The 22,921-nt window shown below is 42.7% G+C and overlaps 2 protein-coding genes across 2 annotated transcripts in view; one reads left to right on the top strand and one right to left on the bottom strand.

The window, feature by feature from the left end:
- Positions 1–22,921, bottom strand: part of cacna2d3a (calcium channel, voltage-dependent, alpha 2/delta subunit 3a) — a 113,865-nt gene that overhangs the window by 7,386 nt on the left and 83,558 nt on the right. Inside the window, exons 22-33 of the mRNA XM_041945390.1 lie at positions 22,519–22,616; positions 22,312–22,405; positions 21,951–22,046; positions 21,688–21,809; positions 20,750–20,827; positions 7,087–7,148; positions 6,724–6,768; positions 6,568–6,630; positions 4,704–4,774; positions 2,603–2,678; positions 2,420–2,472; positions 1,232–1,287 (exon numbers count right to left, since the gene is read on the bottom strand). Coding sequence (XP_041801324.1) covers positions 1,232–1,287; positions 2,420–2,472; positions 2,603–2,678; positions 4,704–4,774; positions 6,568–6,630; positions 6,724–6,768; positions 7,087–7,148; positions 20,750–20,827; positions 21,688–21,809; positions 21,951–22,046; positions 22,312–22,405; positions 22,519–22,616 — 914 coding nt within the window. The remainder of the gene's footprint in view (positions 1–1,231; positions 1,288–2,419; positions 2,473–2,602; positions 2,679–4,703; positions 4,775–6,567; positions 6,631–6,723; positions 6,769–7,086; positions 7,149–20,749; positions 20,828–21,687; positions 21,810–21,950; positions 22,047–22,311; positions 22,406–22,518; positions 22,617–22,921) is intronic.
- On the top strand, positions 12,176–17,914 carry LOC121612486 (leucine-rich repeat and transmembrane domain-containing protein 1). The gene is made up of 4 exons (XM_041945391.1): positions 12,176–12,488; positions 14,458–14,842; positions 14,978–15,183; positions 16,487–17,914. The coding sequence occupies exons 1-4, from the start codon at positions 12,482–12,484 to the stop codon at positions 17,017–17,019; spliced, it is 1,131 nt and encodes a 376-aa protein (XP_041801325.1). The 5' UTR covers positions 12,176–12,481; the 3' UTR covers positions 17,020–17,914.

Here is a 22,921-nt window from a genome sequence, read left to right as displayed (position 1 = left end):
CAAAGCGGATATTGCTTCCCACCACTTCCAATATGACACACATCCTTACAGTTCATAAAACCATCAAGTATAACCCCCTCTGGACACACAAACAAATACGAATGTGCAGACACACGCACACACCCTCTCTCAAACTAAGGTCGCTTGAGGTAATCTTGTGTTCTGCCATTTTTACTTTTAGGGTTTGGATAGTGCCCCTTTATTCTGTTTTTCCAGTGGTCACACTGACTCAGACCAAGAGGAAATGGAGGGGAGAGGGCGAATATGAAGACAGAAGGTCAGTGCCGAGGACACTGCCGGTTTCCTCCGCACGCAGTGAACTGTGTTGCATGTGAACTCAGGCATTAGTGTGAAGTACTGACAGGGTCAGTGTGTGTTTTGGTTTTTACATTATTCTTTAAGAAATAAAAATAGAACTATGAAAAATTTTGCTGGGTATTTTAAAAGACGTTAACGTTTCTATGGGCGGATGTAAAATTGAAAGATGACTTTCCTTTTCCTCTTTGTGAGACCGGAAAGAAAACAATGTTTGTTTTTTTTAGAAACTGAATAATGTGGTATTATTCAGGTTGAGGTTTGAGCCTTGGGATTCAATTTATTAAGTTCAAAACAATTAAGCTCACTTTAGAAATAGTACTACAGTATCTGTGTGCACAATTTGATTTCCACGAAAATCGTTTTGGTTGAGATGTCTTTATTTTCTATGATTATTATTTTTTATTTTACAAAACAGAATATCTGCTGTTTCTGGCAATGGAAAAATAGTTTTGGATCTTTAAATGAAAAACTGTTTTTTCCATTTTTATTTCTGCTCATTTCTGTGAATGTAAACTTGCAGACCATAAATAAATAAATGAAAAACAGAGAGACCAAATTCACATGTAATTAAAGCCTGTAATGGATGCAAAAATCAGTTATACAGTTGTGAAAAAAATGTACTTGTAGAAAAAGAATTTCAACTTTCAATAAAGTTCTATTACTCATAACAATAATTTCTATATTATATCTATATTTTCAAAAAACTTGAACAAAGTTGTGTACAAATTACACAAATGTTCAGTGAGAATGATAATGATCATAATTATTGAGCAGATTATTATTTGTGGACCTGAATTATTTTGCACTTTATGCATCTGATATAACAACAGTGTTATTTGTATATAAACTAGTATTACAATCACAGTATAAGCTGTATACTTTCAGGGTGTGCATATGTGCACAGACTTCTTACCTTTAGCTGTGAGGTCAGAGTTCCACCAGCTGTACAAGTTAAACTCGACCAGGAATCTGAATATGGAGAAGACATCGGCCGTAACAATACACTCCAACACACGCTTTTATAAACCGTACTGTAACAGTCTCTGCTGCATTCCAGCCATTTTTCACACACGTGATAAAAGTTTCTCACCAATTACAGCAGAGGTTGTTTATTCTAAAGCAACATGGCACAGATATGAATCACTGCTCAATGCCAGTTATCCCAGTTACAGCCCCTTCACGTTTATGCTTCTTAGTTGCCTCAGAGTCTTTCAAATTAAATCAGTCATGAAAAACCTTTTCAAAACGTGAGTGTTACATATCTGGAGGAAATCTCAGTTACTGCTCTGCCTTCTACACCATGCAGGTTTGTGCTGTTGCTGACTCTCTTCATGACTGAAGTGGTAAATTATTATAATAGCCATCTCAAATCTTTTCTCAGTTTCAGTCTGGTCTAATTCTCATAAATCACATCATGAATACAGGTGAGTTGGATATATTTTCTCCCTGCAGTTCTGACCTTACACAGACATTAAGAGAAACCTGCTGTAAAGAGGGCAGCACACTGACATTTCATAATTACACTTAATAGATGATCAAATCATGCTTGTATGCCACTATCTGGGTATGTGTGTCTTTTTTGTGAGCTGTATTACATGCAATATGTGTTTAATGTGAAGACTCTTTACAAAGTTTTGAACTGTTATAAATTTCCCACTCACTCATAGTATGTGATATATTTTAAATTGATTAAGTGCAATTACGGCACGCGTGGAGAATGAAACACATAAATCAAATACAAAAAAATTATCTGCACTGCGGCAGGATGTAAAATCAGGCCGGACAACTCCGTCCTCCCATGATGCACTGTGGTGACAACAGACCACCCAGGAAGCCTCCGCAACCACAACATGGCATCGCAGGAGCACCCGCGCAACAGGAAACATCAGGTAGCCATTACTGCTCGTGATCGCTGACAATCATGTCGACATACATGTGGAGGGGCTCGTAAACAAACATACAGTTGATGTATAGTCGCAAACACGCAGTTAACCTCATCTGACAGGAGGGGCCACCGTACGAGTCCTCAAACGCGCGTGTGTGCAGCGAGCGTGTGCTGAGACAAACAGACAAAGGACACTCACATACACAGAGGTCTTACATGACAAGCTCAGTAAGGATCCACTTCATGGCTGAGAAGAAAGCAAAGTAAGGCTACAGAAAAAAAAAATGAGAGAGGAAATATTGATCAAAGGTTAAAAACACATAACACATAGTCCCAGCTTTGCATCGTGTGGAGCGCAAACAACAAGGTTGAACAGGGTGGAAAAAATGCAGTACTCACGTCCAACAGTCTGTGTCCGCTGTCACTGCTCTCAGAATAAACCCAACACAGAGCCTGGTAGTCATACAGAGTGACCCTGAATAGATAAAGACAGCAAAGAGAGGACACAGAGAGAGACATCAGAAATATAGATAAAACGAGGTAAAGACAGATAGAATGTTTTTACAGATTTGACTTTAATAAGTGATGCATTAGTCAGGAAGATATAGCCCAGATAAGCCTTGATTCACACATTATCTCTACTATTACATGCCTGCGGGGCCTTTTGGACAGCTGTGTGGGAGCAGGAAGGAAAGATCCCACCTCTGCTATAACTGCCGCTTTACCTGCGGATAATATATTGGATGGATGTGGCAAGAATGGGAAAAGGAAAGCAACTGAAAGCCGAGAGCTTCCCGAGAGGTTCCTCAAAGTGATGTAGGAAGGTGGGTGTGTGTGTGCGGAGATGATTTGGGGATATTGAGGGGATATCAGAGGATTTAAGGGCTTAGTAGACCCTGAGGGTGTGAGGTCTGGGTCTGTCTGGGAGAGGTTATTGAAGGGGTTCCTAACACACACATGCACACACACCTTCACACTGGACACTCTTTCTCATAGCCCGTGGATAAGTTCCTATGTACTTGACAATACTTTGTGTGTGTGAACGGGTGTGCGAGCATGTGTGTGATGAGTGGGCCAGGTCTATCCGCAGCCCTGGGCCATGTTCAAACCTCAGTCACAGTACCGGTGACACACAGCTCCAACACGCCGCCAGGAACCAATTAGCACTAAGCCAGGCCACATAATGGCGTTAGCAGCAAACTCAGAGCAATGTAATATCTGTGTACGAGCATGTGTTTGCATGGGTGTGTGATTACTGTAAATGCGTGCGGGTGTTCCTCATTTGCTTTGCATAGGAGCACAACTTCACTTTCGACCTTTTTAGTGATTTCTCTTTCTACCGCTTGCTTGAAAAAGACGGCGAAACCAAAAGTAATTCAAAATAATGTGCGGACATTCGTCTTAATCAGCCGCCTTGACGCTGATCGGTAAATCCAAGCTGGCAGCTTGTGTCAACGGTAAGTGGTGCACTTCTAAAACGTCTTTAATGTTTTTTAATCAAGACAAAAACTGTGCTGCAACTGAGCACATTAATTCTCTGCAGATGGCACTGGGCTAAGACAGATCGAGCTGGATTCATTCGTGTTAAGATCCATAAGCTCTATTACTCATCGTGCTAATGCTTCACCGACACAAGTCGCATTATTCATTCATCATATGTCGTCCTTGATTTTAAACGATCCCTCATCATCCGACATTAAAGATTCAGTGAAAGCACTTGTAGGCCTCTTTGTTTTCACGAGTGGGGCTGTAAACCACTCGCTGTCAGCTTGTGAGGTTCATCCTTATGATAAACAGGCGTGGCTGTGCGATGATTTATCACCCGAGATTTTTATCCATGGGGACAGCATGGCTTAAATCTCCTCACCCACACCCCGGAGGCAGAGCTGGATGCTGGGTACGGTCCTGATGCAACGTTGGAAATGTGGTTGTAAGCTTCTGTCCAAACGTAAATTTAACGTGCAAAGTTCCCCAAAAATCCCACAAATGTTAGACCAAACAAGTTTGACTCCACAGTCAAACTACAATGTGTGTCTGCCTGTGTCTGCTCCTCTGCTCCTTTCTGCTCTCTAATGCTGGGAAAGTTATCCTCCTGGGTTAACTTTCCAAATTAATTGCAGAAAGTCACCACCCACTGCTGCTGGCGTTTTCCAGGAGACACGACTCTACAACAAGAGCACTAGACGAGCGAATGTGTCTACTAGTGTGTGTGTGTGACTTCAAGTTTCTCCTAATTCCTTTGTTTCAGGAAAAGATTTACTGTAATCCCCTAACGGAGAACTCCGCTGAGCGAAGGGTCGGAGTTCAGCGCTGAATAGCTCAACACGATTGGCCAAGTAAAGAGCTGTCAGCGCAAGGGGAGACATGCTCTCATTCTGTGGCCTGCCTGATGTTATGCACATACATTTACACACATGCATACACTCATACATGCACTTTTGCTGGCACGTACGAGTACACACTCATACACCCACACACACGTGCTGTTTGAAATACTTACCTCTTGAAAGAGCCCATCTGTAGAAGCTTACTCATTACAGCTCCCTCCGCTTCTCCAAAAAATTTCCCTGTCTGAGAAAGAAGGGAGAGGGATTTGATTTTATTTAATAAAACAAGTCATAACAAAATGTAAATGTAAAACAAACATAGCCCTAAAAATGATGTGTTTATAATGCTAGAAGCTCTTACAGGTACAAAAGTTGACACTTGCAAAGTCCAGATCAGACTGGATGAGAGAAACCGCCAATTACCGAAGCCTGAAGCACACCATCCCTCTTACAATGCTAAATGGTCTGTAGGTCCTTCCTTCTGTTCTGCCAAATGACCAAGTGGCCACGGCCAAAGAGAAACATCAGTGATGCACGCACACTTGCTGACATCTGCCATACACGAAGCCTCCCACAGCCATTTCCGAGCATGCAAACAGTAACTCGCTCACATTGCACAAACACACGGGAGGCAGTTTCTGATTTTCTGCAAAAAGCATAACCATCCCATCTTTGGATTTAGCTGATCAAGCCCCCCTTGCACTCCTCTCCCTCTCCACATTTCCTGTCCGTATCTAAAAAAGGACCCCGTTGAAGACCACAAGCCGAAGCGTGTCAGACTATGAATACATTTTTTCTTCATACTGCATGAGTTGCTGCAGTTTTTGACCTTTTGAGACTTTTTCTCTTCTGCATGCATCTTGAAAGTGGGTGAAGTTGTGTCAGGAATCCCTTATTCATGTCTACAAAAAGGTAAATTTACCTGAACACAAGGTGACATCTTCAAAGGTCTTGTTTTACCTGACCATCGATCATTGTGTGACAGTGTTTTTGCATACTGACTAACGCAATTCAAGACCCTTAAGATTCATGACTGTTACACAGTCACACTTCCGGCTGTCCAAACCGCTCCAAGACAATTAATGCCACAAGGACAGAGCTATCAAACCGTTAGCATCCATTGGCTATATCAAACACAGGGCTGGGAGCTACAGCCTCCATCCCTCCAAATCCGAATTTTCTTGACACCTGGGAGGCAGAGAATCTCACCTGCTGCATCTTGTCCCTGAAACCTCTTCCTAAAAGCTGCGTGAAATTGGCTGAAATGCCTGGTGGTTCTTCCAGTTCACCTCAGCAAGGCCTACTCAAGAGCCCTAACACATTTCATGCAACATATTGCCAGATCACATCAGTGTTGCCTCGTTGAGTCGGAGGCAGTTTCACGACGTAACAGCAATGAGTTAAACAGGATGACAAGTGGAGCCCTAAATGCTCCGTCACCTCCAAATTAAGACTGAATAAAGAACGAGGGGCCAGCGAGTGAGAGACACGTGAAAAGAACATGCAGAGGAAAGGAAGGGCAGTGACAGCCAGCGGACTGGCTTCAAGATGAGCCAAAGCCAGAGTGACAGCATGTCTGGTGACAACTAAGCAGAGGGTACATGCTAGGGCAGCACCATGTCTCCTTGAGAGTCTAAACAACAATACGCACGAGATGCAGGAAAAACATTACGAAACAAGAAAACAAATGTGAGCTGTAGATGTGGACCGTTGATTAAAAAGTTTTGCTCATTCTTGGACTTCCACATGTTCATGACTCACTCAGCATCATCTATTCTGATGCAATCTTGAACCTGACTTAACATAAATTGTATATTTACACTTGGCACAAACGATTGTGTGTATAAATGTAGCCTAATGAGCTAATAGCTCCTCTTGAGATGATTTTACAATGAAAGAGCCACTTGCTTCCTGCTTGCACAAAAAGTAAAAATACATTTTATTCCACCTGTGATTATTTTAAAACAGACTGTCATACAATATATGTTTCTGCCTCATTTGACTCGATGTGCGTCTCTCTGTGTAGTGATGTCTTACCAGAGTGTAGTCCTCTGCTACCAGAATGAAGCCGTTGTTGTCGATCAGGTAGCAGTTAATGTTCTGTTAAATAGAAAACAAAGTGTTAAAGCAGCTGGAAGAAGTAAAAGTGACAAAATCATGGATGGTTGATGGGAAAAAGGACGGCAGAGCGACCTCGTCATCACAGCTTATGGAGCATTTCCCATCCAATGCTGCACACTGTAAGATAACAAAAAAGAGCATTGGGGTGTCACAACAAATATTTAGGCTGTTTGGTCAAGAACACAGATGACTTGTGATTGGTGACCTTAATGTGTTAAACATTCTACCAAAAGATCCAATAATTAACCAATAATTAAAGTACAGAAATATGATAAAACAAAGCAAAATGTGCTCATAACAAAGTGGTCATGGATATCAAAATTTGCCTTGCTTTGTTTTAATTATATAGATTTTAAACTCCTCCAGCAGGCAGTGTAGTTGGTGGATACACGTCCAATATGCAAACATGCAGGATGTGTGTTTCTGTGTGTGTACCTGTCTGCTGGCTGTCCAGAATTTCTTCTGAAAGAACTCCAGTTTCATCTGGATGCCCACAGCTGAAAGAGGGACAACACAGTCACTGAGACGCAGCAACAGGAAGGGATGTGTGTGTTGAAGTGCAAGTGCACTGTGATCTGTATCACAACAGAAGTCATCCTACAGGCAAGAGAGACATTATACATACATACACACAGAGTCAAAGTGCATCTTTCATTAACCCCAACGGAGGGGACACATCCACTTCCACTGCAGCAAACCCCTGCTGGACAAAATGGGCCAAAAGGGCAATTACACCCTGCATCACACATGTGTCAGCTTATTTTTCTGGAAGGCTAAGTGTATGTGTGTGCGCGCACGTAATACTGTACTATCTGCACACATGTTCACAAATGCCGCTAACCACACTCAAAAGTTTCACATGATTCTGAACCAGACCTCTCTCTCTCTGTGCCCACATGAAATCCATCCCATTTCTCAGTCTGCCTCCCTGTTGTTATGCCGACAGGCATTTCCAGAGTTGGTATACAGAGCTGCTCTCACTTCCATAAGCCTCATCCCAGCAGGTCCCTAAATGCACAGATCTGACCAGAATTCCTGAATGCCTGGAAAAAAACAGTCGCTGACATTAAATGTGTCAGCTTTTTCAGATGTTGGCTGAGGAAAGATTGACACATTCACCACAGGGTTTAACTTCCCTCTTCTCCTCCTCATCCTCCTCTCCCTCTACCCCCTGCTACTAAGACTCAGAGGACCCTAGCTTTCTCTCAGTGGGGGTTTGCCATGCACTTGGGGTCTGCAAGTCTTTCCAGAAGCAAAATTTGAAGCTTCATCCAAAAGGCAGAGTAGCCGCAGGTAATAAACTAAATGCAGGAGAATGTGGCATTCGGATATAAGCCTATTGTTAGGTACAGGGTAAAGGATAAGAACTGCAATGCATCTATTGTTTGTTGTATACATGTTAGCCGTGTGAAGGTATTTAACACTAAAATCAAGCACAAAAAACTGAATGCTAGGTGTGTAGCCCAAATACTTGATTAAAAAAAAACAAAGTCGCGGAAGCATGATGCACAAGAATGTGAAATAGATAGATGCATGCATGCATGCATGCATGCAACAAGCTCCCAAAAACTGAGGCCGTGCATTGGACAGAAGTGCCTTCACACTGCAATGAAATAAAGTTTGTAACTTGGTAACAATGAAAGTTGTGGAATTTAATGTGGTCCACGACCGACACCTTTTTCTGTAGCTGAAAACATGATTTTTTGACTCTTAAAGGTGGGGTGAGTCATTCTGGAGAAGGACTGTTGATATTGCCATCTCTCTGTGTACATTTACATGTTAGCATGGCAGATTTACCACCCCCCTCGCTCCTCCTCCTCCCCTTCTCCTTGTCCTGTGCATGAGTACAACGCCACCTGTTGCTGATTGGCTGGAATAGTGTTGTGTGGCTCAGTCCGAGCCCCTTTGTTTGCTTCCCAGTTACAGAGCCAGTGCTGTGTGCAAAACACAGATTTTTTTTTTTTTTTTGTCAGTGCACACACAGAGCCAACCGGCTAGCGGATTGTGAGGTGATATTCACTGAATTTCAAATTCAGCAAAAATCGACACTCTTTTTTCAGAATGACTCACCCCACCTTTAAAAGAGAATCTCAGCCCTGGCTCCACGTTGCCATACACACACACATTCAGTTTTCAAAGTGGATGTCCCAAGTAAATTCCTTTTGCAAATACACACACACACACACACACACACACACACACACACACACACACACACACAAACACACACACACACATACAAAAAAAATTAAACAACAATTATTCTTAAATTGCACAAATATTGATTCTATACACACAGGCACACAAAAAACACACTACATTCTAGAATAACCATTAGTATTGTTATACTGTTTGTCATTAACAGTAGTATATAGTACAATAGATGTAGTGGTTCCAGTAAATGTACATTGTAATGCAGTGCGTGCATAGAGGCACATTTGTGTGAATGTGTTGTTTATATGATACTGCATGCAGAGAAACAGTCATGAGTTACTGTGAGAGATGGAGTAAAATGGGGGTGCACCGAGATGTGATCTAACTGCAAATTAAAATCCTCATTTGGCTTAAAAAAAAAATACAGAACGCTTCACTGGATGTCGACATGATGATGACAACAAACATTCCATTGGTTTGCACTTTTAGTGCGTTTGCGTGATTGTTGCAGTGCAGTGGGGTGCTGCTGTGGCCTGTTTTAGCCCTTGCCCAGAGGAACAGGTGCAGATTATCCCGTCATAAGCTTTGCCAGAGCCTTTCAGCAGCCCACCATTTCTACACCCACATGGAAAACCCAGGAGGAGAGGCTAATTTAAGATGCTGGGCAACAGCAGTGGAAACACACATGGTCTAAAACCAGGGAGAACCTAGACCATTAAGCCAATAAAAGATATTGTACTCTAAAAAAGCTGTAAAAACAAAGGAAATAATGACTGAAAAGGAAAGAAGATAAGAAGGTATAATTAAGTTGTCAAAAACTCTGAATTCTGAAAAATGAAACCTTTAAAAAATTCAAAGATGTGAAAACACAATTAATCTGGAACATGATATGGTCAATTTATATGAAATTGTAAAGTGAATAAAACAATATCTTAAATAGTGTTACATATAGATGATGGCAGATCTGTTCAGCAAGGAAAATAATTCATGGAAACATGAATCCAATATGTGCAGTACATGGGGTCTGTGAAATTGTATTAGAGGTTGAAAGTGCACTAACGTTGGCTGCCACCTGGAAGTCGGCTCAGAACAAAAAGACAAAAGCACAAATCTGTCTCACTAATGCTCGGGAATTTTCTGTACTACGGGGGAACATTTAATTTCCCTAGGTATGATTTAAGAACTTAGGGCTGTTTATGCCCTGAGCTGGGTTTATAAGTCCAAAGATGAAGAGACATAAAATCCTCTCCAAATCCACCCCATCACCAATCTCCTATCAGTACAATCCCAGACAGGGAGAGATGACAACCAGCTTAAATCCTACAGGTATTTGGGATTCTAATAAGGATTGTGTAAAAGTATACATCCATCAGCAACAGGGAGCATCTGAGTGTGCAGGTATGTGCTCATGTACGTACTACAGCTGGGGCAAGCATAAGTGTGTAGCGTAAGGTGTGTTTCTCTTCGAGTGTCTACGCACGAGCATAAGCTCACATGCGAATATCACAAACACACAGAGCCGTCTGAGAGATGTAGTGATTTGCAAATCCGGCGGTGAATTCCGTGGCTGCTGCACAGCGCATCATGTCAAGATGCTGAGCAACACTCAGAGAACAAGACGATGTTGTTAAGGATGCTGGCAGTCTACGGGACTTAGGCTCCACTGGCCCCTCCTCTACTGTGCGAGACCTGACAAACTGGTGTTGCAAATATATTGAGATGATTTTAAAAATGATGAGGCAATTCAGTAAAGTAAAATAATCTGTGTTGGCCAAATATCAAACAGCTCTCTGAAGGAGCCAGAAGATTCAACAGGAAAGATCACATGCAAATCATGCAAACAATCTCTGTAGTTTGCCCTTAAGGCTTTAATGCCACATGCATAATTGCATCACAGGAGATACACATGTTGATAATATATGACAATCTGCAGAGAAGGATAGTACGCCATGTTTGTTTTTTCCTCTCTATCTTTGTTTTTTTTTTGTAACTTGATGCTTAACATTTTTAGATGTTGCGGCACAAACACAACAGACCATCTGTACACATCGACATGGGCTTTTAGCAAATACAAAGGTGTCATCACACATTTGAGAATGCATTTGCGTATGTAGCTGTACATGATCACTAAAGTGTGCATGTGAGAGTGGATACAAGTGTGTGTATGTGTGTGTGTGCGTGCGCAGGTGCACAGCCCTATATGTGCATTTATGTTTGTTCAAGCATCCCCACGCGTGCATTAATTGCTCAAGGCTGGTATCTTCACACATTTACCACTATAAATTAACTAAATATAAGATGAAGACACGTACTGACTTCAGTTTTTTACTGTAGATGACAGAATGAAAATAATTGTCATGCCCTTCAGCAGAAGAACAGATACAAATATGGATGGACAGGAGGGCAAATGCGAGGGAGGGTACTACAAGTCAAGGTCAGCTTGTAAGCTTAATCATATTCATCGTTAAAAATGATTTGATCATTAATCTCTTCCTGTCTCTTCCTTTGTTCATTTTTCGCTTCTCCTTCAAGTGACCCATAAGCTCATATAAGCTTAACAGTCAATCCTTTTATATGCCAAAAAAAAAAAAAAGAAATCCATGTAAAATTACTGCAACAGCTTAATATCCTTCTGTGTGCGTGTGTGTATGTGTACGTGTGCATTCGTGCGTTTTGTGTTGCTGTGCTGGGGGCGTGTTCTGCCAGCCCTTCTGCCCACGGCTCATGCATAATATCATCAGAGCGTGCCACAGCAACGGGCATCCTCCGACTGTGTTCACTGTGTGTAGCAGTGTTTGAGTATTTGTGTAGACACAACGCAGCGCAGATCTAATTTTGTCTTGCTCAACTCTTGCCAGAGCAATAGGACGTAACGCGAATGTCAGCCTACGTGTGTGCACCGTGATTTAAGAGGCACAGCTGTCCGCTGGGAGATGACACACCGTCACACTCACCAATACAACTGGGGACAGGGAGAGCGAGCAAGCAAAACAGAGAGAGAGAGAGAGAGACACACAAACATAGATGTCAGAGTGTTGATTTGGATTCAACAGAGGAGCAGAAATAATCTAATCAAGCAAGAGAAAAGGGAAAATACAAACAAAGGCAGAATAAAACAGCATGAAGAAAAATACAAGAGACAGAAAGAGAGGCTGACAGAGAGAGAGAGAGAGGGAGAGAGAGAGAGAGAGAGAGAGAGAGAGATGGAGAGAGGGAGAGAGGGAGAGAGAGAGAGAGAGAGAGAGAGAGAGGGAGAGAGAGAGAGAGAGAGAGAGAGAGAGAGAGAGAGAGAGAGAGAGAGGGAGAGAGGGAGAGAGAGAGAGAGAGAGGGAGAGAGGGAGAGAGGGAGAGAGGGAGAGAGAGAGGCAGAGCTTCCTAACTCGAGTGATTCCCAGGCTGGCTGGCTGCTGGCAGTAAGCTCTGTGCTCTGATCTGCCAGCTCTGATGGGGTTTCATGCCCGTGCAGGCAGTGCTGGGGATCCTGAGGGCAACACAGGTTTCAGCTGCTTCTAATACCTACCTATTGACCATATCAGCCTACACAGATGATAGCCATGGAGAGCTAATCCCAACTTTACTGATGGCTAATGGATCATCAACCAATGACAATCAATAGAATCCAAAAAGGGAGCTAAAAGAAGATCGAACGCAAGAGGCCCAAGGACAACTGGCAGATATGAGAGGTAGGGGGCTCCATCACTGGGAAGAACATCAACAGAGACGCATTTGTGTATATGTCCATGTGTATATTTTAATTGTATATGTGCATGGCAAGGTGGGCTGCTGAGATTAGTATGTTGTGTAAACTGTTGCATAACTGAGTGGATGCATCACACATGGCAGCTTTACGTTCACACTTTCATGCTCATAGCTGTACATTAGCATTGCCTCTAAGTGTTTTCTGTTGCAAACAGGCACTGACACCGGCACCAAGCTGCTTTAGAGCGATACTTGCTGTGGGTTGTGTGTGCATGTCATTGCAAGCTTCTCCATGTGTACTTTGGGCTGGAGGGACACATCAGAGCAAAGAGCCATTCTCCTGTGCTGACCTCATTCCAGAGCTGCTGTTAACAACACTCCACTGAGCTGATGCCGTTTATGTGTGCCCATGTATGCACTGTATGCATATGAGTTTGTTTACGAGTAAGTGCACACATGTGTAAGCACATGTGATCGAATGCACTCTTGCATACACACACTCTCTCATTTCACTTGCAGAGATGTAATTAGCTCTGGGCTCAGCACTACAGCACGCTAAATCTTAACCCAGCCATGTTCTGATGGGTTGTGTTGAAGCAGTCGACATCATATCATAACAGCACACTGCCACTGCACCAAACTAAAACCTGAGGTTAGACATGGGAACACCTGTGCCCGGATGTTTCTAAACCCGTAAATCACACGCCACTGCAAGAAGTCCAACAGCCAGGCGAAGGCAAAATGATGATTACATGCTTGTAAATGGGACGCTGTCAGTCTAATTAGTATACTGCAGTATGTTACAATAGTGTTTATTCAAAGAAGGGAAGCAACAGAACAACTGCTTTAGTATTTTCCAAGTGACAGTGCTGGCTAACTGAATGCTGAAGTGACCTATCCGCTGAATGCTAATAACAGTGAGTCGAGTGTTGTCTGAATTTAAACAATTAGATTATGCTGGCCCATTCAAATCAACATTCCTCAATGGTTGTGTGATTATTACAGTCAACAGCTGCACTGTTTCCTAATATGATTGCAGAATTACGTTTCAGTGATGTGAGACACACAGCTGCCTTTTCACAAAGGCATAATGTGGGCAAAGACTCTGGCGGGAGATGTCGCCTGATACAGGAGAAAATGAGATGATTCTCATTTGAGAAAACATTAAACACTTCCAATTAGGAAAACTGCTGCTGAACTGCTCAGAAGAACACTTTAGCTGCTGTGCTTATTGAGGACGAACGGGGCGCAGCTGATCTATCTGTTCAGGATCTATGAGTGTAACTTGTGAGCTAGTTACATGCCTGGGCTTGGGTCTGAGATTCATTTCATCGAGCCCCGAGCTAGTCCAGCCAGTGCTATAAATACTGCCGTAATGTTCCACGAGAAATGGACATGTGAAGTCATCTCAAAGGGAATCAGACACCCAATATCTGCTGTGTATGGATTTGTGCGTGGGTGGAGTGTGGGTAAAGGGTTACGAGGCTTTGGTGAAGTCACCAAGGGCCACTGTCTAAGGGAGGGTGGGAGGTGGGTGTTGGCATATTAGTAATAAGTGTACTTTCTTGTTTATCAGACAAAGAACAGCACTATCTGAGCAAAGACAAAGTGAACTACACTCTTTCCTGAAGACTACATTTCCAATCTTATTTATATGCACATTTCATATATTTATGGTGATTAAGTAAAGTATCAATCCTGGAATTTCTTTGACCATTTAAATGTCTTCTGTGGCATTTATTACTTGAGGCAAGGTGGTCATGATGACAGTTGAAGACTGTGGTGTAACTGTGTGCCATCATTTAATAGTACTCCTGGTAATCAATGAAGATTTTAGTCAACCTAGAAAATAACTTTAAAATATATATGCATGCGTATTTTTTTTCAAATTCAGCTGCAAATACACAGATATACTTTCAGATGTCTGATCCAATATTCGCCCTGTCTCCACAGTGGTACTGGTGTGTGCCCTCCTCTCCCTCCTGTCTCTGTCACATGCCTGTCCAAAGGAGTGCAGCTGCAACAGCAACACCAAAGTAGTAGACTGCCGGGGGCGAGGCCTGTATGACATCCCCCGACGATTGCATCCAGACACACAAGAACTATATCTCCAAGACAACCGTATCAGGGGGCTGGGATCGATGGCGTTCCGAGAAATACCCCTCGTCCGCATTCTCGATCTATCTAATAACTCTATAACGTCTGTTTCGCCGACTGCTCTGCTGGGTCTCAGAACTCTACAGCGCCTCAGCCTGGCCAACAACAGCCTGAGAGAGCTCGACAAGCGGTTGCTTGGACCTATCCGCTCGCTTTCGCACCTCGACCTCTCACACAACAGGTCAAGCAACAAAACTGTAACAGATACAATTTGTTATTCATCCTTTGTCGAACAATGCAAACTGTAAACTTTGCACATAACTCACTGTATTTCACTGTATCCCATCGTGTCTCCTTGCCATGTCCCACCCTCCAGCCTGTGGGGTTTCCCTGGAGCCATGGGGGACAGTTTGAGGAACCTTAGCCACCTGGGTCTAGCGCACAACAGGCTAACACGATTGGACCGCTCCTTGTTGGAGGCCCTAACCCACCTGGACAGTCTCACACTACGAGGCAACCCCTGGAGGTGTGACTGCCAGCTCATAGGCCTCAAACTCTGGCTGGAGACCTACCTCTTCAAAGGTTAGACCACTAGTAGCTCTAGGCCGTAGCTGGGGAATGTCTGCAATGTTTCCAGCATTCATCCATCTCAATGCCTTTCCTGCTGGGCACAGCCCAAAATTATGGTAATATTACATTATGGTAATAGCAACCTTTAACCGAGCAGGGATCCTGAACTACTCGTTCACCAGAGTAGAAAGAGAGTGGAGAGCCTCTTTAAGAGATTAAAATAGTCAGACCCCAAATGGATATAATATTTATATATTTTGTCCTTAGAGAGACTGACACAGTGGAGTTAAGACCAGGCTAAAAGCTCTGTCCAGTTATTAAAGATGGTGGAATGAGTACTTGTGCATGTCTCTTGTTGTTTGGGATGTAGCTGTGGAAGGAATTTAGGTTGTTTTGGATTTTATTCTATTATTAATATCTGATAAGTACTGTGTATTGTACCCCTATTGGACAATGTAACATTTATAGTTGACTGTTGGTTCACTGACATTGCTGAATTGTAAAGCTCTGCAAAAAGTTCCATGCAGCAATAAGAGTCTCCTGAATAATCTTGTGATGTTACTCTGTGCAGCAGCCCCTTTAAGCACAGTGGTTATCTCTAAAGCCAGAGATAGAGTGTATATCGGTGATTAAAAGTTAAATTGCAGACTACATTATTTTCCATGGTAGACCAACCCCAGCATGCATTAGATAACAAAATAACCACTGTACAGTGAAAGCTAGGCTCGCTTGGAGTTGGCTGACCCGCCTACATGCCTGCATTACCCTGACACAGCTTTCATCTTAAAGGCTGAAAATTCTAATTACCGCAAAACAGAACAATGGACCCAGATACAAGGATGCGTGCTTAATAGAAAGGCAGTGGTTAATCAGGCAGGCAGAAAGGAAGTCAGTGAGCTAGCATGCTCGACATGGATGCCGGGAGAGAAGAATAATAAAGAGATTTACGTGACAAACGGGGCAGCTGATGAAGTCCTAACTCAGCTTCTGCCTTCTCCAACAGACTCCATTCATTCGGCTCCAGTGGTTGAGTTGTTAATCATATCACACTTGCTAATATGGCCAATTAAAGTAAGCCATTACACCCTGGATTAATAAATATTTGAAGTAATGGGCTGTTTCAGACTCAGCTATGATGATGAGGATTGGGTCCTTCTCTGTAGTAAACTGCCAAAAAGGAAATGGGCAATTAAGAGCAGGTAATGTGCTCATAATACACAACAGCTGACTGATGCACGCCTCCCTCTTCTTCCCTGCCCCTCAGTCTGTCTTTTAGCATCCTTCTCTGATCTAACCATTTAAATCTCCTCCCAAGGTGGAGTGGTGGATGAGGTGATTTGCTCTCAGCCAGAAGAGATGAGGGACAGAGACCTGCAGAAAGTCCCCTACCAGCTCTTCCATGCCTGCATGACCACAAGCTACCATTACCTGTTCGCCAACATACACCACCTGGAGTCTGAGAGGTTACTGCGAGGCCACACCCATGGCAACCATGCTCACCCATCTAGCCACACTCTCCATGTCCCAATGGCAATGGGGGAGGGCTTTGGTGGTGGGGGAGCAGCAGGAGGAGGAGGAGGGGGAGGGAGTCTGCCAGAGTGTGAAGCTAAGCAGAGGCAGCGGCCTGTCAACTTGCGCCACGCAATTGCCACAGTGATCATCACCGGCGTAGTGTGCGGGATCGTGTGTCTGATGATGCTGGCTGCAGCAGTGTACGGCTGCGCCTACGCCGCGATCATGGCCAAGTATCAGCGGGAGCTAAAGAAGAACGAGGAGCTGGCAGCGGCGCAGAGGGCAGATCATGCCACAGCAGATGAGAAGGAACCACTGGAGAATGCTATCGCCTAGGAGATGATAACATGAACCCTGGACTTAAAACTCGGGCCTCAACCCTTTAACCTGATCCTTTCTGGATGCCATGTACTTGTTAGTGCACGTGTGCATATGAGAAAAAAAAAAGGGAGTGAGATTCTTTGTGTGTGCGCGTGTGTGTCTGTTCACCTCCATTCTGAGACTTGGGTAGCTAAATTCCAGGTATCTGACTATGCACTGATGAGAAGAGTATCTTCTGCTGTATGCGGGTGTGAGGGGCAGGCCAAAGAATCCAAAAGGAATCAATTCCATTTTGTCTGAGAAATGCATATCACAGATATGAACAAACTGCTATATATTTATAATCGTGTATTTGTAGGTATAATAGTAAAGCTCTGGTATTTTAAAAAAAAACGGATTTCAGAGTTTGGTTGTCTTTTGGTTCGTTGTTCATAATTTTGAGTGTGATTTTGAGGTAATTTTGAAAACTCATAGTAGGCAGCTGCTGTCAGATTCTGATCTAAGTTGTCTGTTTCACTGGCGTGAGAGTATGATAACGAGAGTGAGTGTTTGTGTCAGTGTTTCATTTGTGCTCGAGTGTGTGTGTGTATGCGGAGATGTATACTGTATGCAGATATTTATAGAGAATTTAAGAGTTTGTGCCTAATAATGTGACAGAGTTTTGAGGAAGAAAGACGCTTTCTTAAAGGATATTTTTCTGACGACTGAAGTGAAGATTCGTTGAAGCAATAATGAAACAAACTAAATGAAAACAACAACAAAACCTGGACTCAGCCTTGTTGTTTTTCTATGACTTCACAGGTTTGTAAGTGCAGATATTGACCCTGCTGCACACAGTCACACCCACAAACACACAAACTTTTAGATCTACAGTTTTTGAGAACAGTTGAGTCTTGTTTGTGAGTTGATGCTGACATACATATTAGTAGTCATGTCCTTCAGTATGTATTATATAAAATAAAGGGAAACATTTTACCTGATTGCTGTATGTATACTGCCAACTAATTTGAGAAAGCATGCATCTTTAAATGGAGAGAGCATCTTTAAAAGAGGGGTATTTTGTAAAAAGAGTGTGAAGACACAAAGGAAAATGTCTTCACACAAAAGCAGGAAAATACCCCTCATTTAAGGTGTTACAATGAAATAAGAAGACATTGATGGGGGTTTTGCACCCTCTCAGTTTAACGTGCTGCTGGAGAAGTAACATCTTTTTCTTTACTTTCTCAGGTAATGAAGTTTCTGTTGAATCATTATTATGTCAAACAACCTGACAAGGAAAAATGGTGAAACACGCTCGCATATTTCCATGAAATGACTTTGGATTGTTCTTAATATTTTAATCATTTACCACTTGTGGGAGATTAGTATGAATATATGCTTATATCTGTGATAATCATATTTCCCTGAAGGATGTTCTGCTTTTTTTCTGATTGAGTCCACTGGCACTATCTCAAAGGAATTTAAAAATATTATATAATGCAATGTCAGGTCACTGGGAAATCTAATTTCTGTTTCAGTTTCTCTTAGAGAGGACATTCAGGCAATGTTTTTAGATTCTATTAAAATCGCAGCTTTCTGCGTCCATAATTAATATTATCCATGATTATATTATCTATACATTGATAATGCACCATCAGCAGTGATTTTTTAGCTTTCTCAGCGTAGAGCGGAGACACATGAATGTACACAGATGCCTTTGGTCTTAACGCCTGACCTGAGTTTCATGGCTCTGTATATTATGGCAGCAGACTCACAGCACGTGGCTCAGGATGTGACCACAAATACTGAGACGCACACGCACGCGCACACACGCGCTGGCATACACATGTGCGTACGGATGCACACGGTAACGTTGTGACTCAAGCGATGTCTGCAGGGCCCGCGGTGTGTGATGTCATCAGCCTGTCCTGTTAAGTTAGTGTATTAGCGTATTCACAAGTCTCCAGCTCAGTGGAGCGCTGGGCAGTGAAAACTGGCCCTAACCGGCCCACGCTAAATTTGCATTCTAGCCTACATCTCTCCTCCCATCTGACTCTCTTATATAAAATCATCCTTACAGACATCCCCCGATCAGACAAGCATGATCTTCATCACTGTATATCAGCATCCGACGTAACAATAGAGTACTCATGAGACCTCTTTACTGAATAGTGATTTGGATTGCTGCTTAACAGGATTTGAGAGAATGATGCTATCTTGAAACAATAGTGATCAAGTCGACAGGGTCAAATAAGATGTGGGCTGGTGTAAACTGTGGGCTGCTTGTGTACCGCTCTGCTAGAAATCTGATGCATGTTCTGTGTGCATGTGTGCTGTGGCACCGCACAGACTCCCATCTTTGTCCTTCTGCTCCAGTGGTTTCCCCCAGGCCAAGGGTACCCACAATGCATTTCTTTCATGTCAACGCATTCAGGCACCGTGAAATAATCTTCTCTTTCTCTGCCCTTTTATTTCTTCTCTTATTCTATCTCTGCATTTCCAAAAGAGTTTCCTCTTTCTCCTTTCTACAGTTTTTTTTTTCCTTTCTTTCCTCTGTCCAGATCTTCTTCTGTGATACCTCTGCTGACATTAATGGCCGTCATCTGTTGACAGGAGACCTTACATAGACAATCATCAGAGGAAGTTTTTAATATGAGGCAAAAAAGCTGGCGCTCCACATTGTTGGGCGGTGGAAATAATTACAATACTTCACATACTGCGCACTGCATTTGAATAGAATAACTTGCTTATTCAAGACATTTGCACAGTGTAATCTCTTAGGATATCAATGTAAAACAGGACTTCCAAAAGGCCTGCAGAAAAAAAATATACAGAAAGTTGGAGGCACCTTCCTGCAAACATAGCTAATTGATGAACAGCAATGAGCCAGAAACACATTGTCTGCTATCTGCATATTTTAGCAACTTCGTATGTTTGCATTTTGCTCAATGTGTTCAAAGCTGCAATAAAGATTGTTTGCAAAGAAGGTGCTTCTAAATTTCTTCATGTTAATTACTTGTAAATAAAAGACCACTCTCTAACGTGTTATCCTGATCTGCAGCACCACAGTAAAAAAGCTGCATTAATAACAAGACACAAAACACTGATTTGAAGTCATCTTGTGCCTTTGGTGAGAGGTGCTTAATGAATGATGTCTGTGAATGAACTGTTCTCAAGATAAAACCACAACTACTGTGAAACCATCCAGCTACATCCTCCACCTTCCCACCAATTTCTCCCATTTAATCTACAGTTTCTTTCCTCTTTAACCAAGTTGATGGCAAACAGAGCAAGAGCCGCACTTCATACCACCAACTTGCTGATTGCACCAAGTTGCATTATATGGGCGTGACATTGTGGGATTTCTGAGTCACCAGGACGTGAGATGAGGCCGACCTCAATGAAATCCTCTAGGCCACAATATGCCTTAAATAAGCGCAGAGGCAAACAAACGAAGGCACAAAAGGCATTTATGAAACTGGTTTCTATTAATATATTTAGGCATAAATACTCTTGGATGCAAACGTCTGTCCTATGTAGCACTCTCACCTTCTTATGAGCATGAATTCATGCAGGGGCAAAAAAAGCAGCACAGTCAGTATATGTGGGCCGTGAGTGTTTCAACTCAAAAGAAGGAAAAGAAGCAGGGGTAGACAAGTGTAGACCAGGAAAACAAAGTCTACATAGCAGTGCAAGTAAGAGTATTGCAGCCTCTGTCAATGTAGACGTGTGTGAGAAAGAAAGAGCCACTTGAGTCCCCACTTACCCGCAGCTATGGGTGATTTCCTCTCATCCAGAAGCTGAATGGCAGTGCTGGCCAATACAACACTCTTGTTTTCTGATCCTAAGCCACGCACATAAAAACACACACACACACACAAAAAAAACACAACACACACACAGAGTTCACGTTAGAGTCATATCATAATTCCTTCTATTAGTTCTGAACTGACCACGGGGTGATTGGAGAGAGAAACACTGAACATAAATACCACAAAGTACTATTTCATGGCTACAGCTAACTGCCACAGTCTTGAGAGGAAGAGTGCATCCAAGGCAAGTCCGGCGAGTAAATAAGAGGCTTTCAGATCACTTGTATTAGCTGGCACTAATGGAAAGCCTGAGGCTGAGGACAGATGAGAACACATTCTCCCTTTGGAGGAGAAACCATTTCTTAGAGACACAGTCAAACTACATATGCGTGAGGTGCCTGCGTGTGTGTGTGTGTGTGCGTGTGTGTGTGCGCGCGTGCCTTTTTTGCGAGTGTGTGTTTGTGTGTGTGTATTCTGGCCAAGTCACTATGGAAAGGGCTGAACCCCTTCGTAACATATCTTATTTCAACCCACAGCAATCAGTCCTGTCCACAAGAACACAGCCCAGAATTAATACGAGAGGAAGGGGAGGTAGAGATGCATGGCGAGAGAAAACGACCAAATATGGGTGAAAGAGGAAAAGAGTGGATAGAGGAAATTTGAAGAAAAAAAAAAGTTTTTTCTAATAAGAGTGTATGGTTATATTTGAGCATTTGGCAAAATGTAAGCTTCTTTTGAATTGCCTTATAGTGTGTCTTATAACTCTTGCACACTTAAATTTCAGTAAACCTGGTTCGTTTCATTACATCACACGACCAATGGCTACTGTGTTGGGCTAAAAGGAATTTAAACTGGCTTCATTATTGTTTGAAGGTCAACATTTATAACTAACCTGTGTTGAAAGGTAGCGAGTAGACAAAGGTACCAGGAACTTGTTCTGCTGCTCTCTTGTACCACAGGGGAAAGTGATCGGCGTTGAACACCCCCTCTTTGTCTTCAGCTGTCAGGAAGTCTCTTGAAGCAGACAGGAAACAGAGGTGACGATGATACAGAGGACGCACACACAACACATACCACTGTACAACATGTGCACTTGTACGTTTATAACAGTGTATACACACATATAGACTGAATACATACACTTGGCACACTTACTGGTTTGTGAGCTCATCAGGCACCACAAACAGGTTAATCCTGGACAGGCCCGTTCTTGTGCCCAGGTAGGCTATCTCCACCCCTTTATCAGAGTTCCTGTGTCGTATGACAAAAACATACATTAACCTGCATTCGCGCATGACTTTAAGTTTGCGATCAGCATCACTGAAACGGAACAGAGGCTTTTAACAAGTGCCTTTGCTTTTTGGCTTTCTGTCAACGCAACATTGACATTTTGTCTGTAGCATCATCACTAAGATAACACACTTTCAGTTTTAATGTTTTTTCAGTTTGTGCTGAGTCTATGAAGAAACATTTTCAGTGAGAACATGGAACTAGAAGAGTGGGGTGAGTGACACACTCAGACTTATTGAGCACGAGACTCGTCCAGTATGCCTCCAAAGGGGCGGTCACCACCGCGTCAAAGAGGACCTCCTGAATCAGCTCCTTGTCACCTAACAAGGCAAACATGCATACATTTTATACACAACACATCAACTTGCCGCTGACCATGAGAAAATTCTATGAGCAGAGAGAGGAATAGAGGGTTTGTAGTTTATGAACTAACATTGCAGGTGGGGTTCATGTCCACTGAGGTAGAGTTTGATCGCCTCTATTTGGGACAGGTAGCGGTGCTCTGGGTGCTCGTCTGTGTTGCAGTATGTCCTGCAACGTGACGTGAACAGACAACAAGGCCACTGGTTATAAGAATATGTAACACAATCATAACTTGTACCAGCTTTTTGAAAACTGAGTGTTTAGATGACTATCTGCCTCAGATTATGATCGCAACTCAAGCTCCATCATACATCATACATACGTACAGCTTTCAGTGACTCTTGCATTGCAATTGCAGTATGACGAATAAAATGTGAAGCAAAACAAAGACGTTTTTTCCATTTACAAGCATTAGTTTGAAAAGCGTTTACTGTAATTTGTTTAGATGTTGGTTCCAGATCCTGGTGACCACA

Source organism: Chelmon rostratus, chromosome 10 (genome assembly GCF_017976325.1).
Source record: "Chelmon rostratus isolate fCheRos1 chromosome 10, fCheRos1.pri, whole genome shotgun sequence".
Lineage (NCBI taxonomy): Eukaryota > Metazoa > Chordata > Actinopteri > Chaetodontiformes > Chaetodontidae > Chelmon > Chelmon rostratus.
This window is presented reverse-complemented; position numbering and strand designations above follow the sequence as displayed.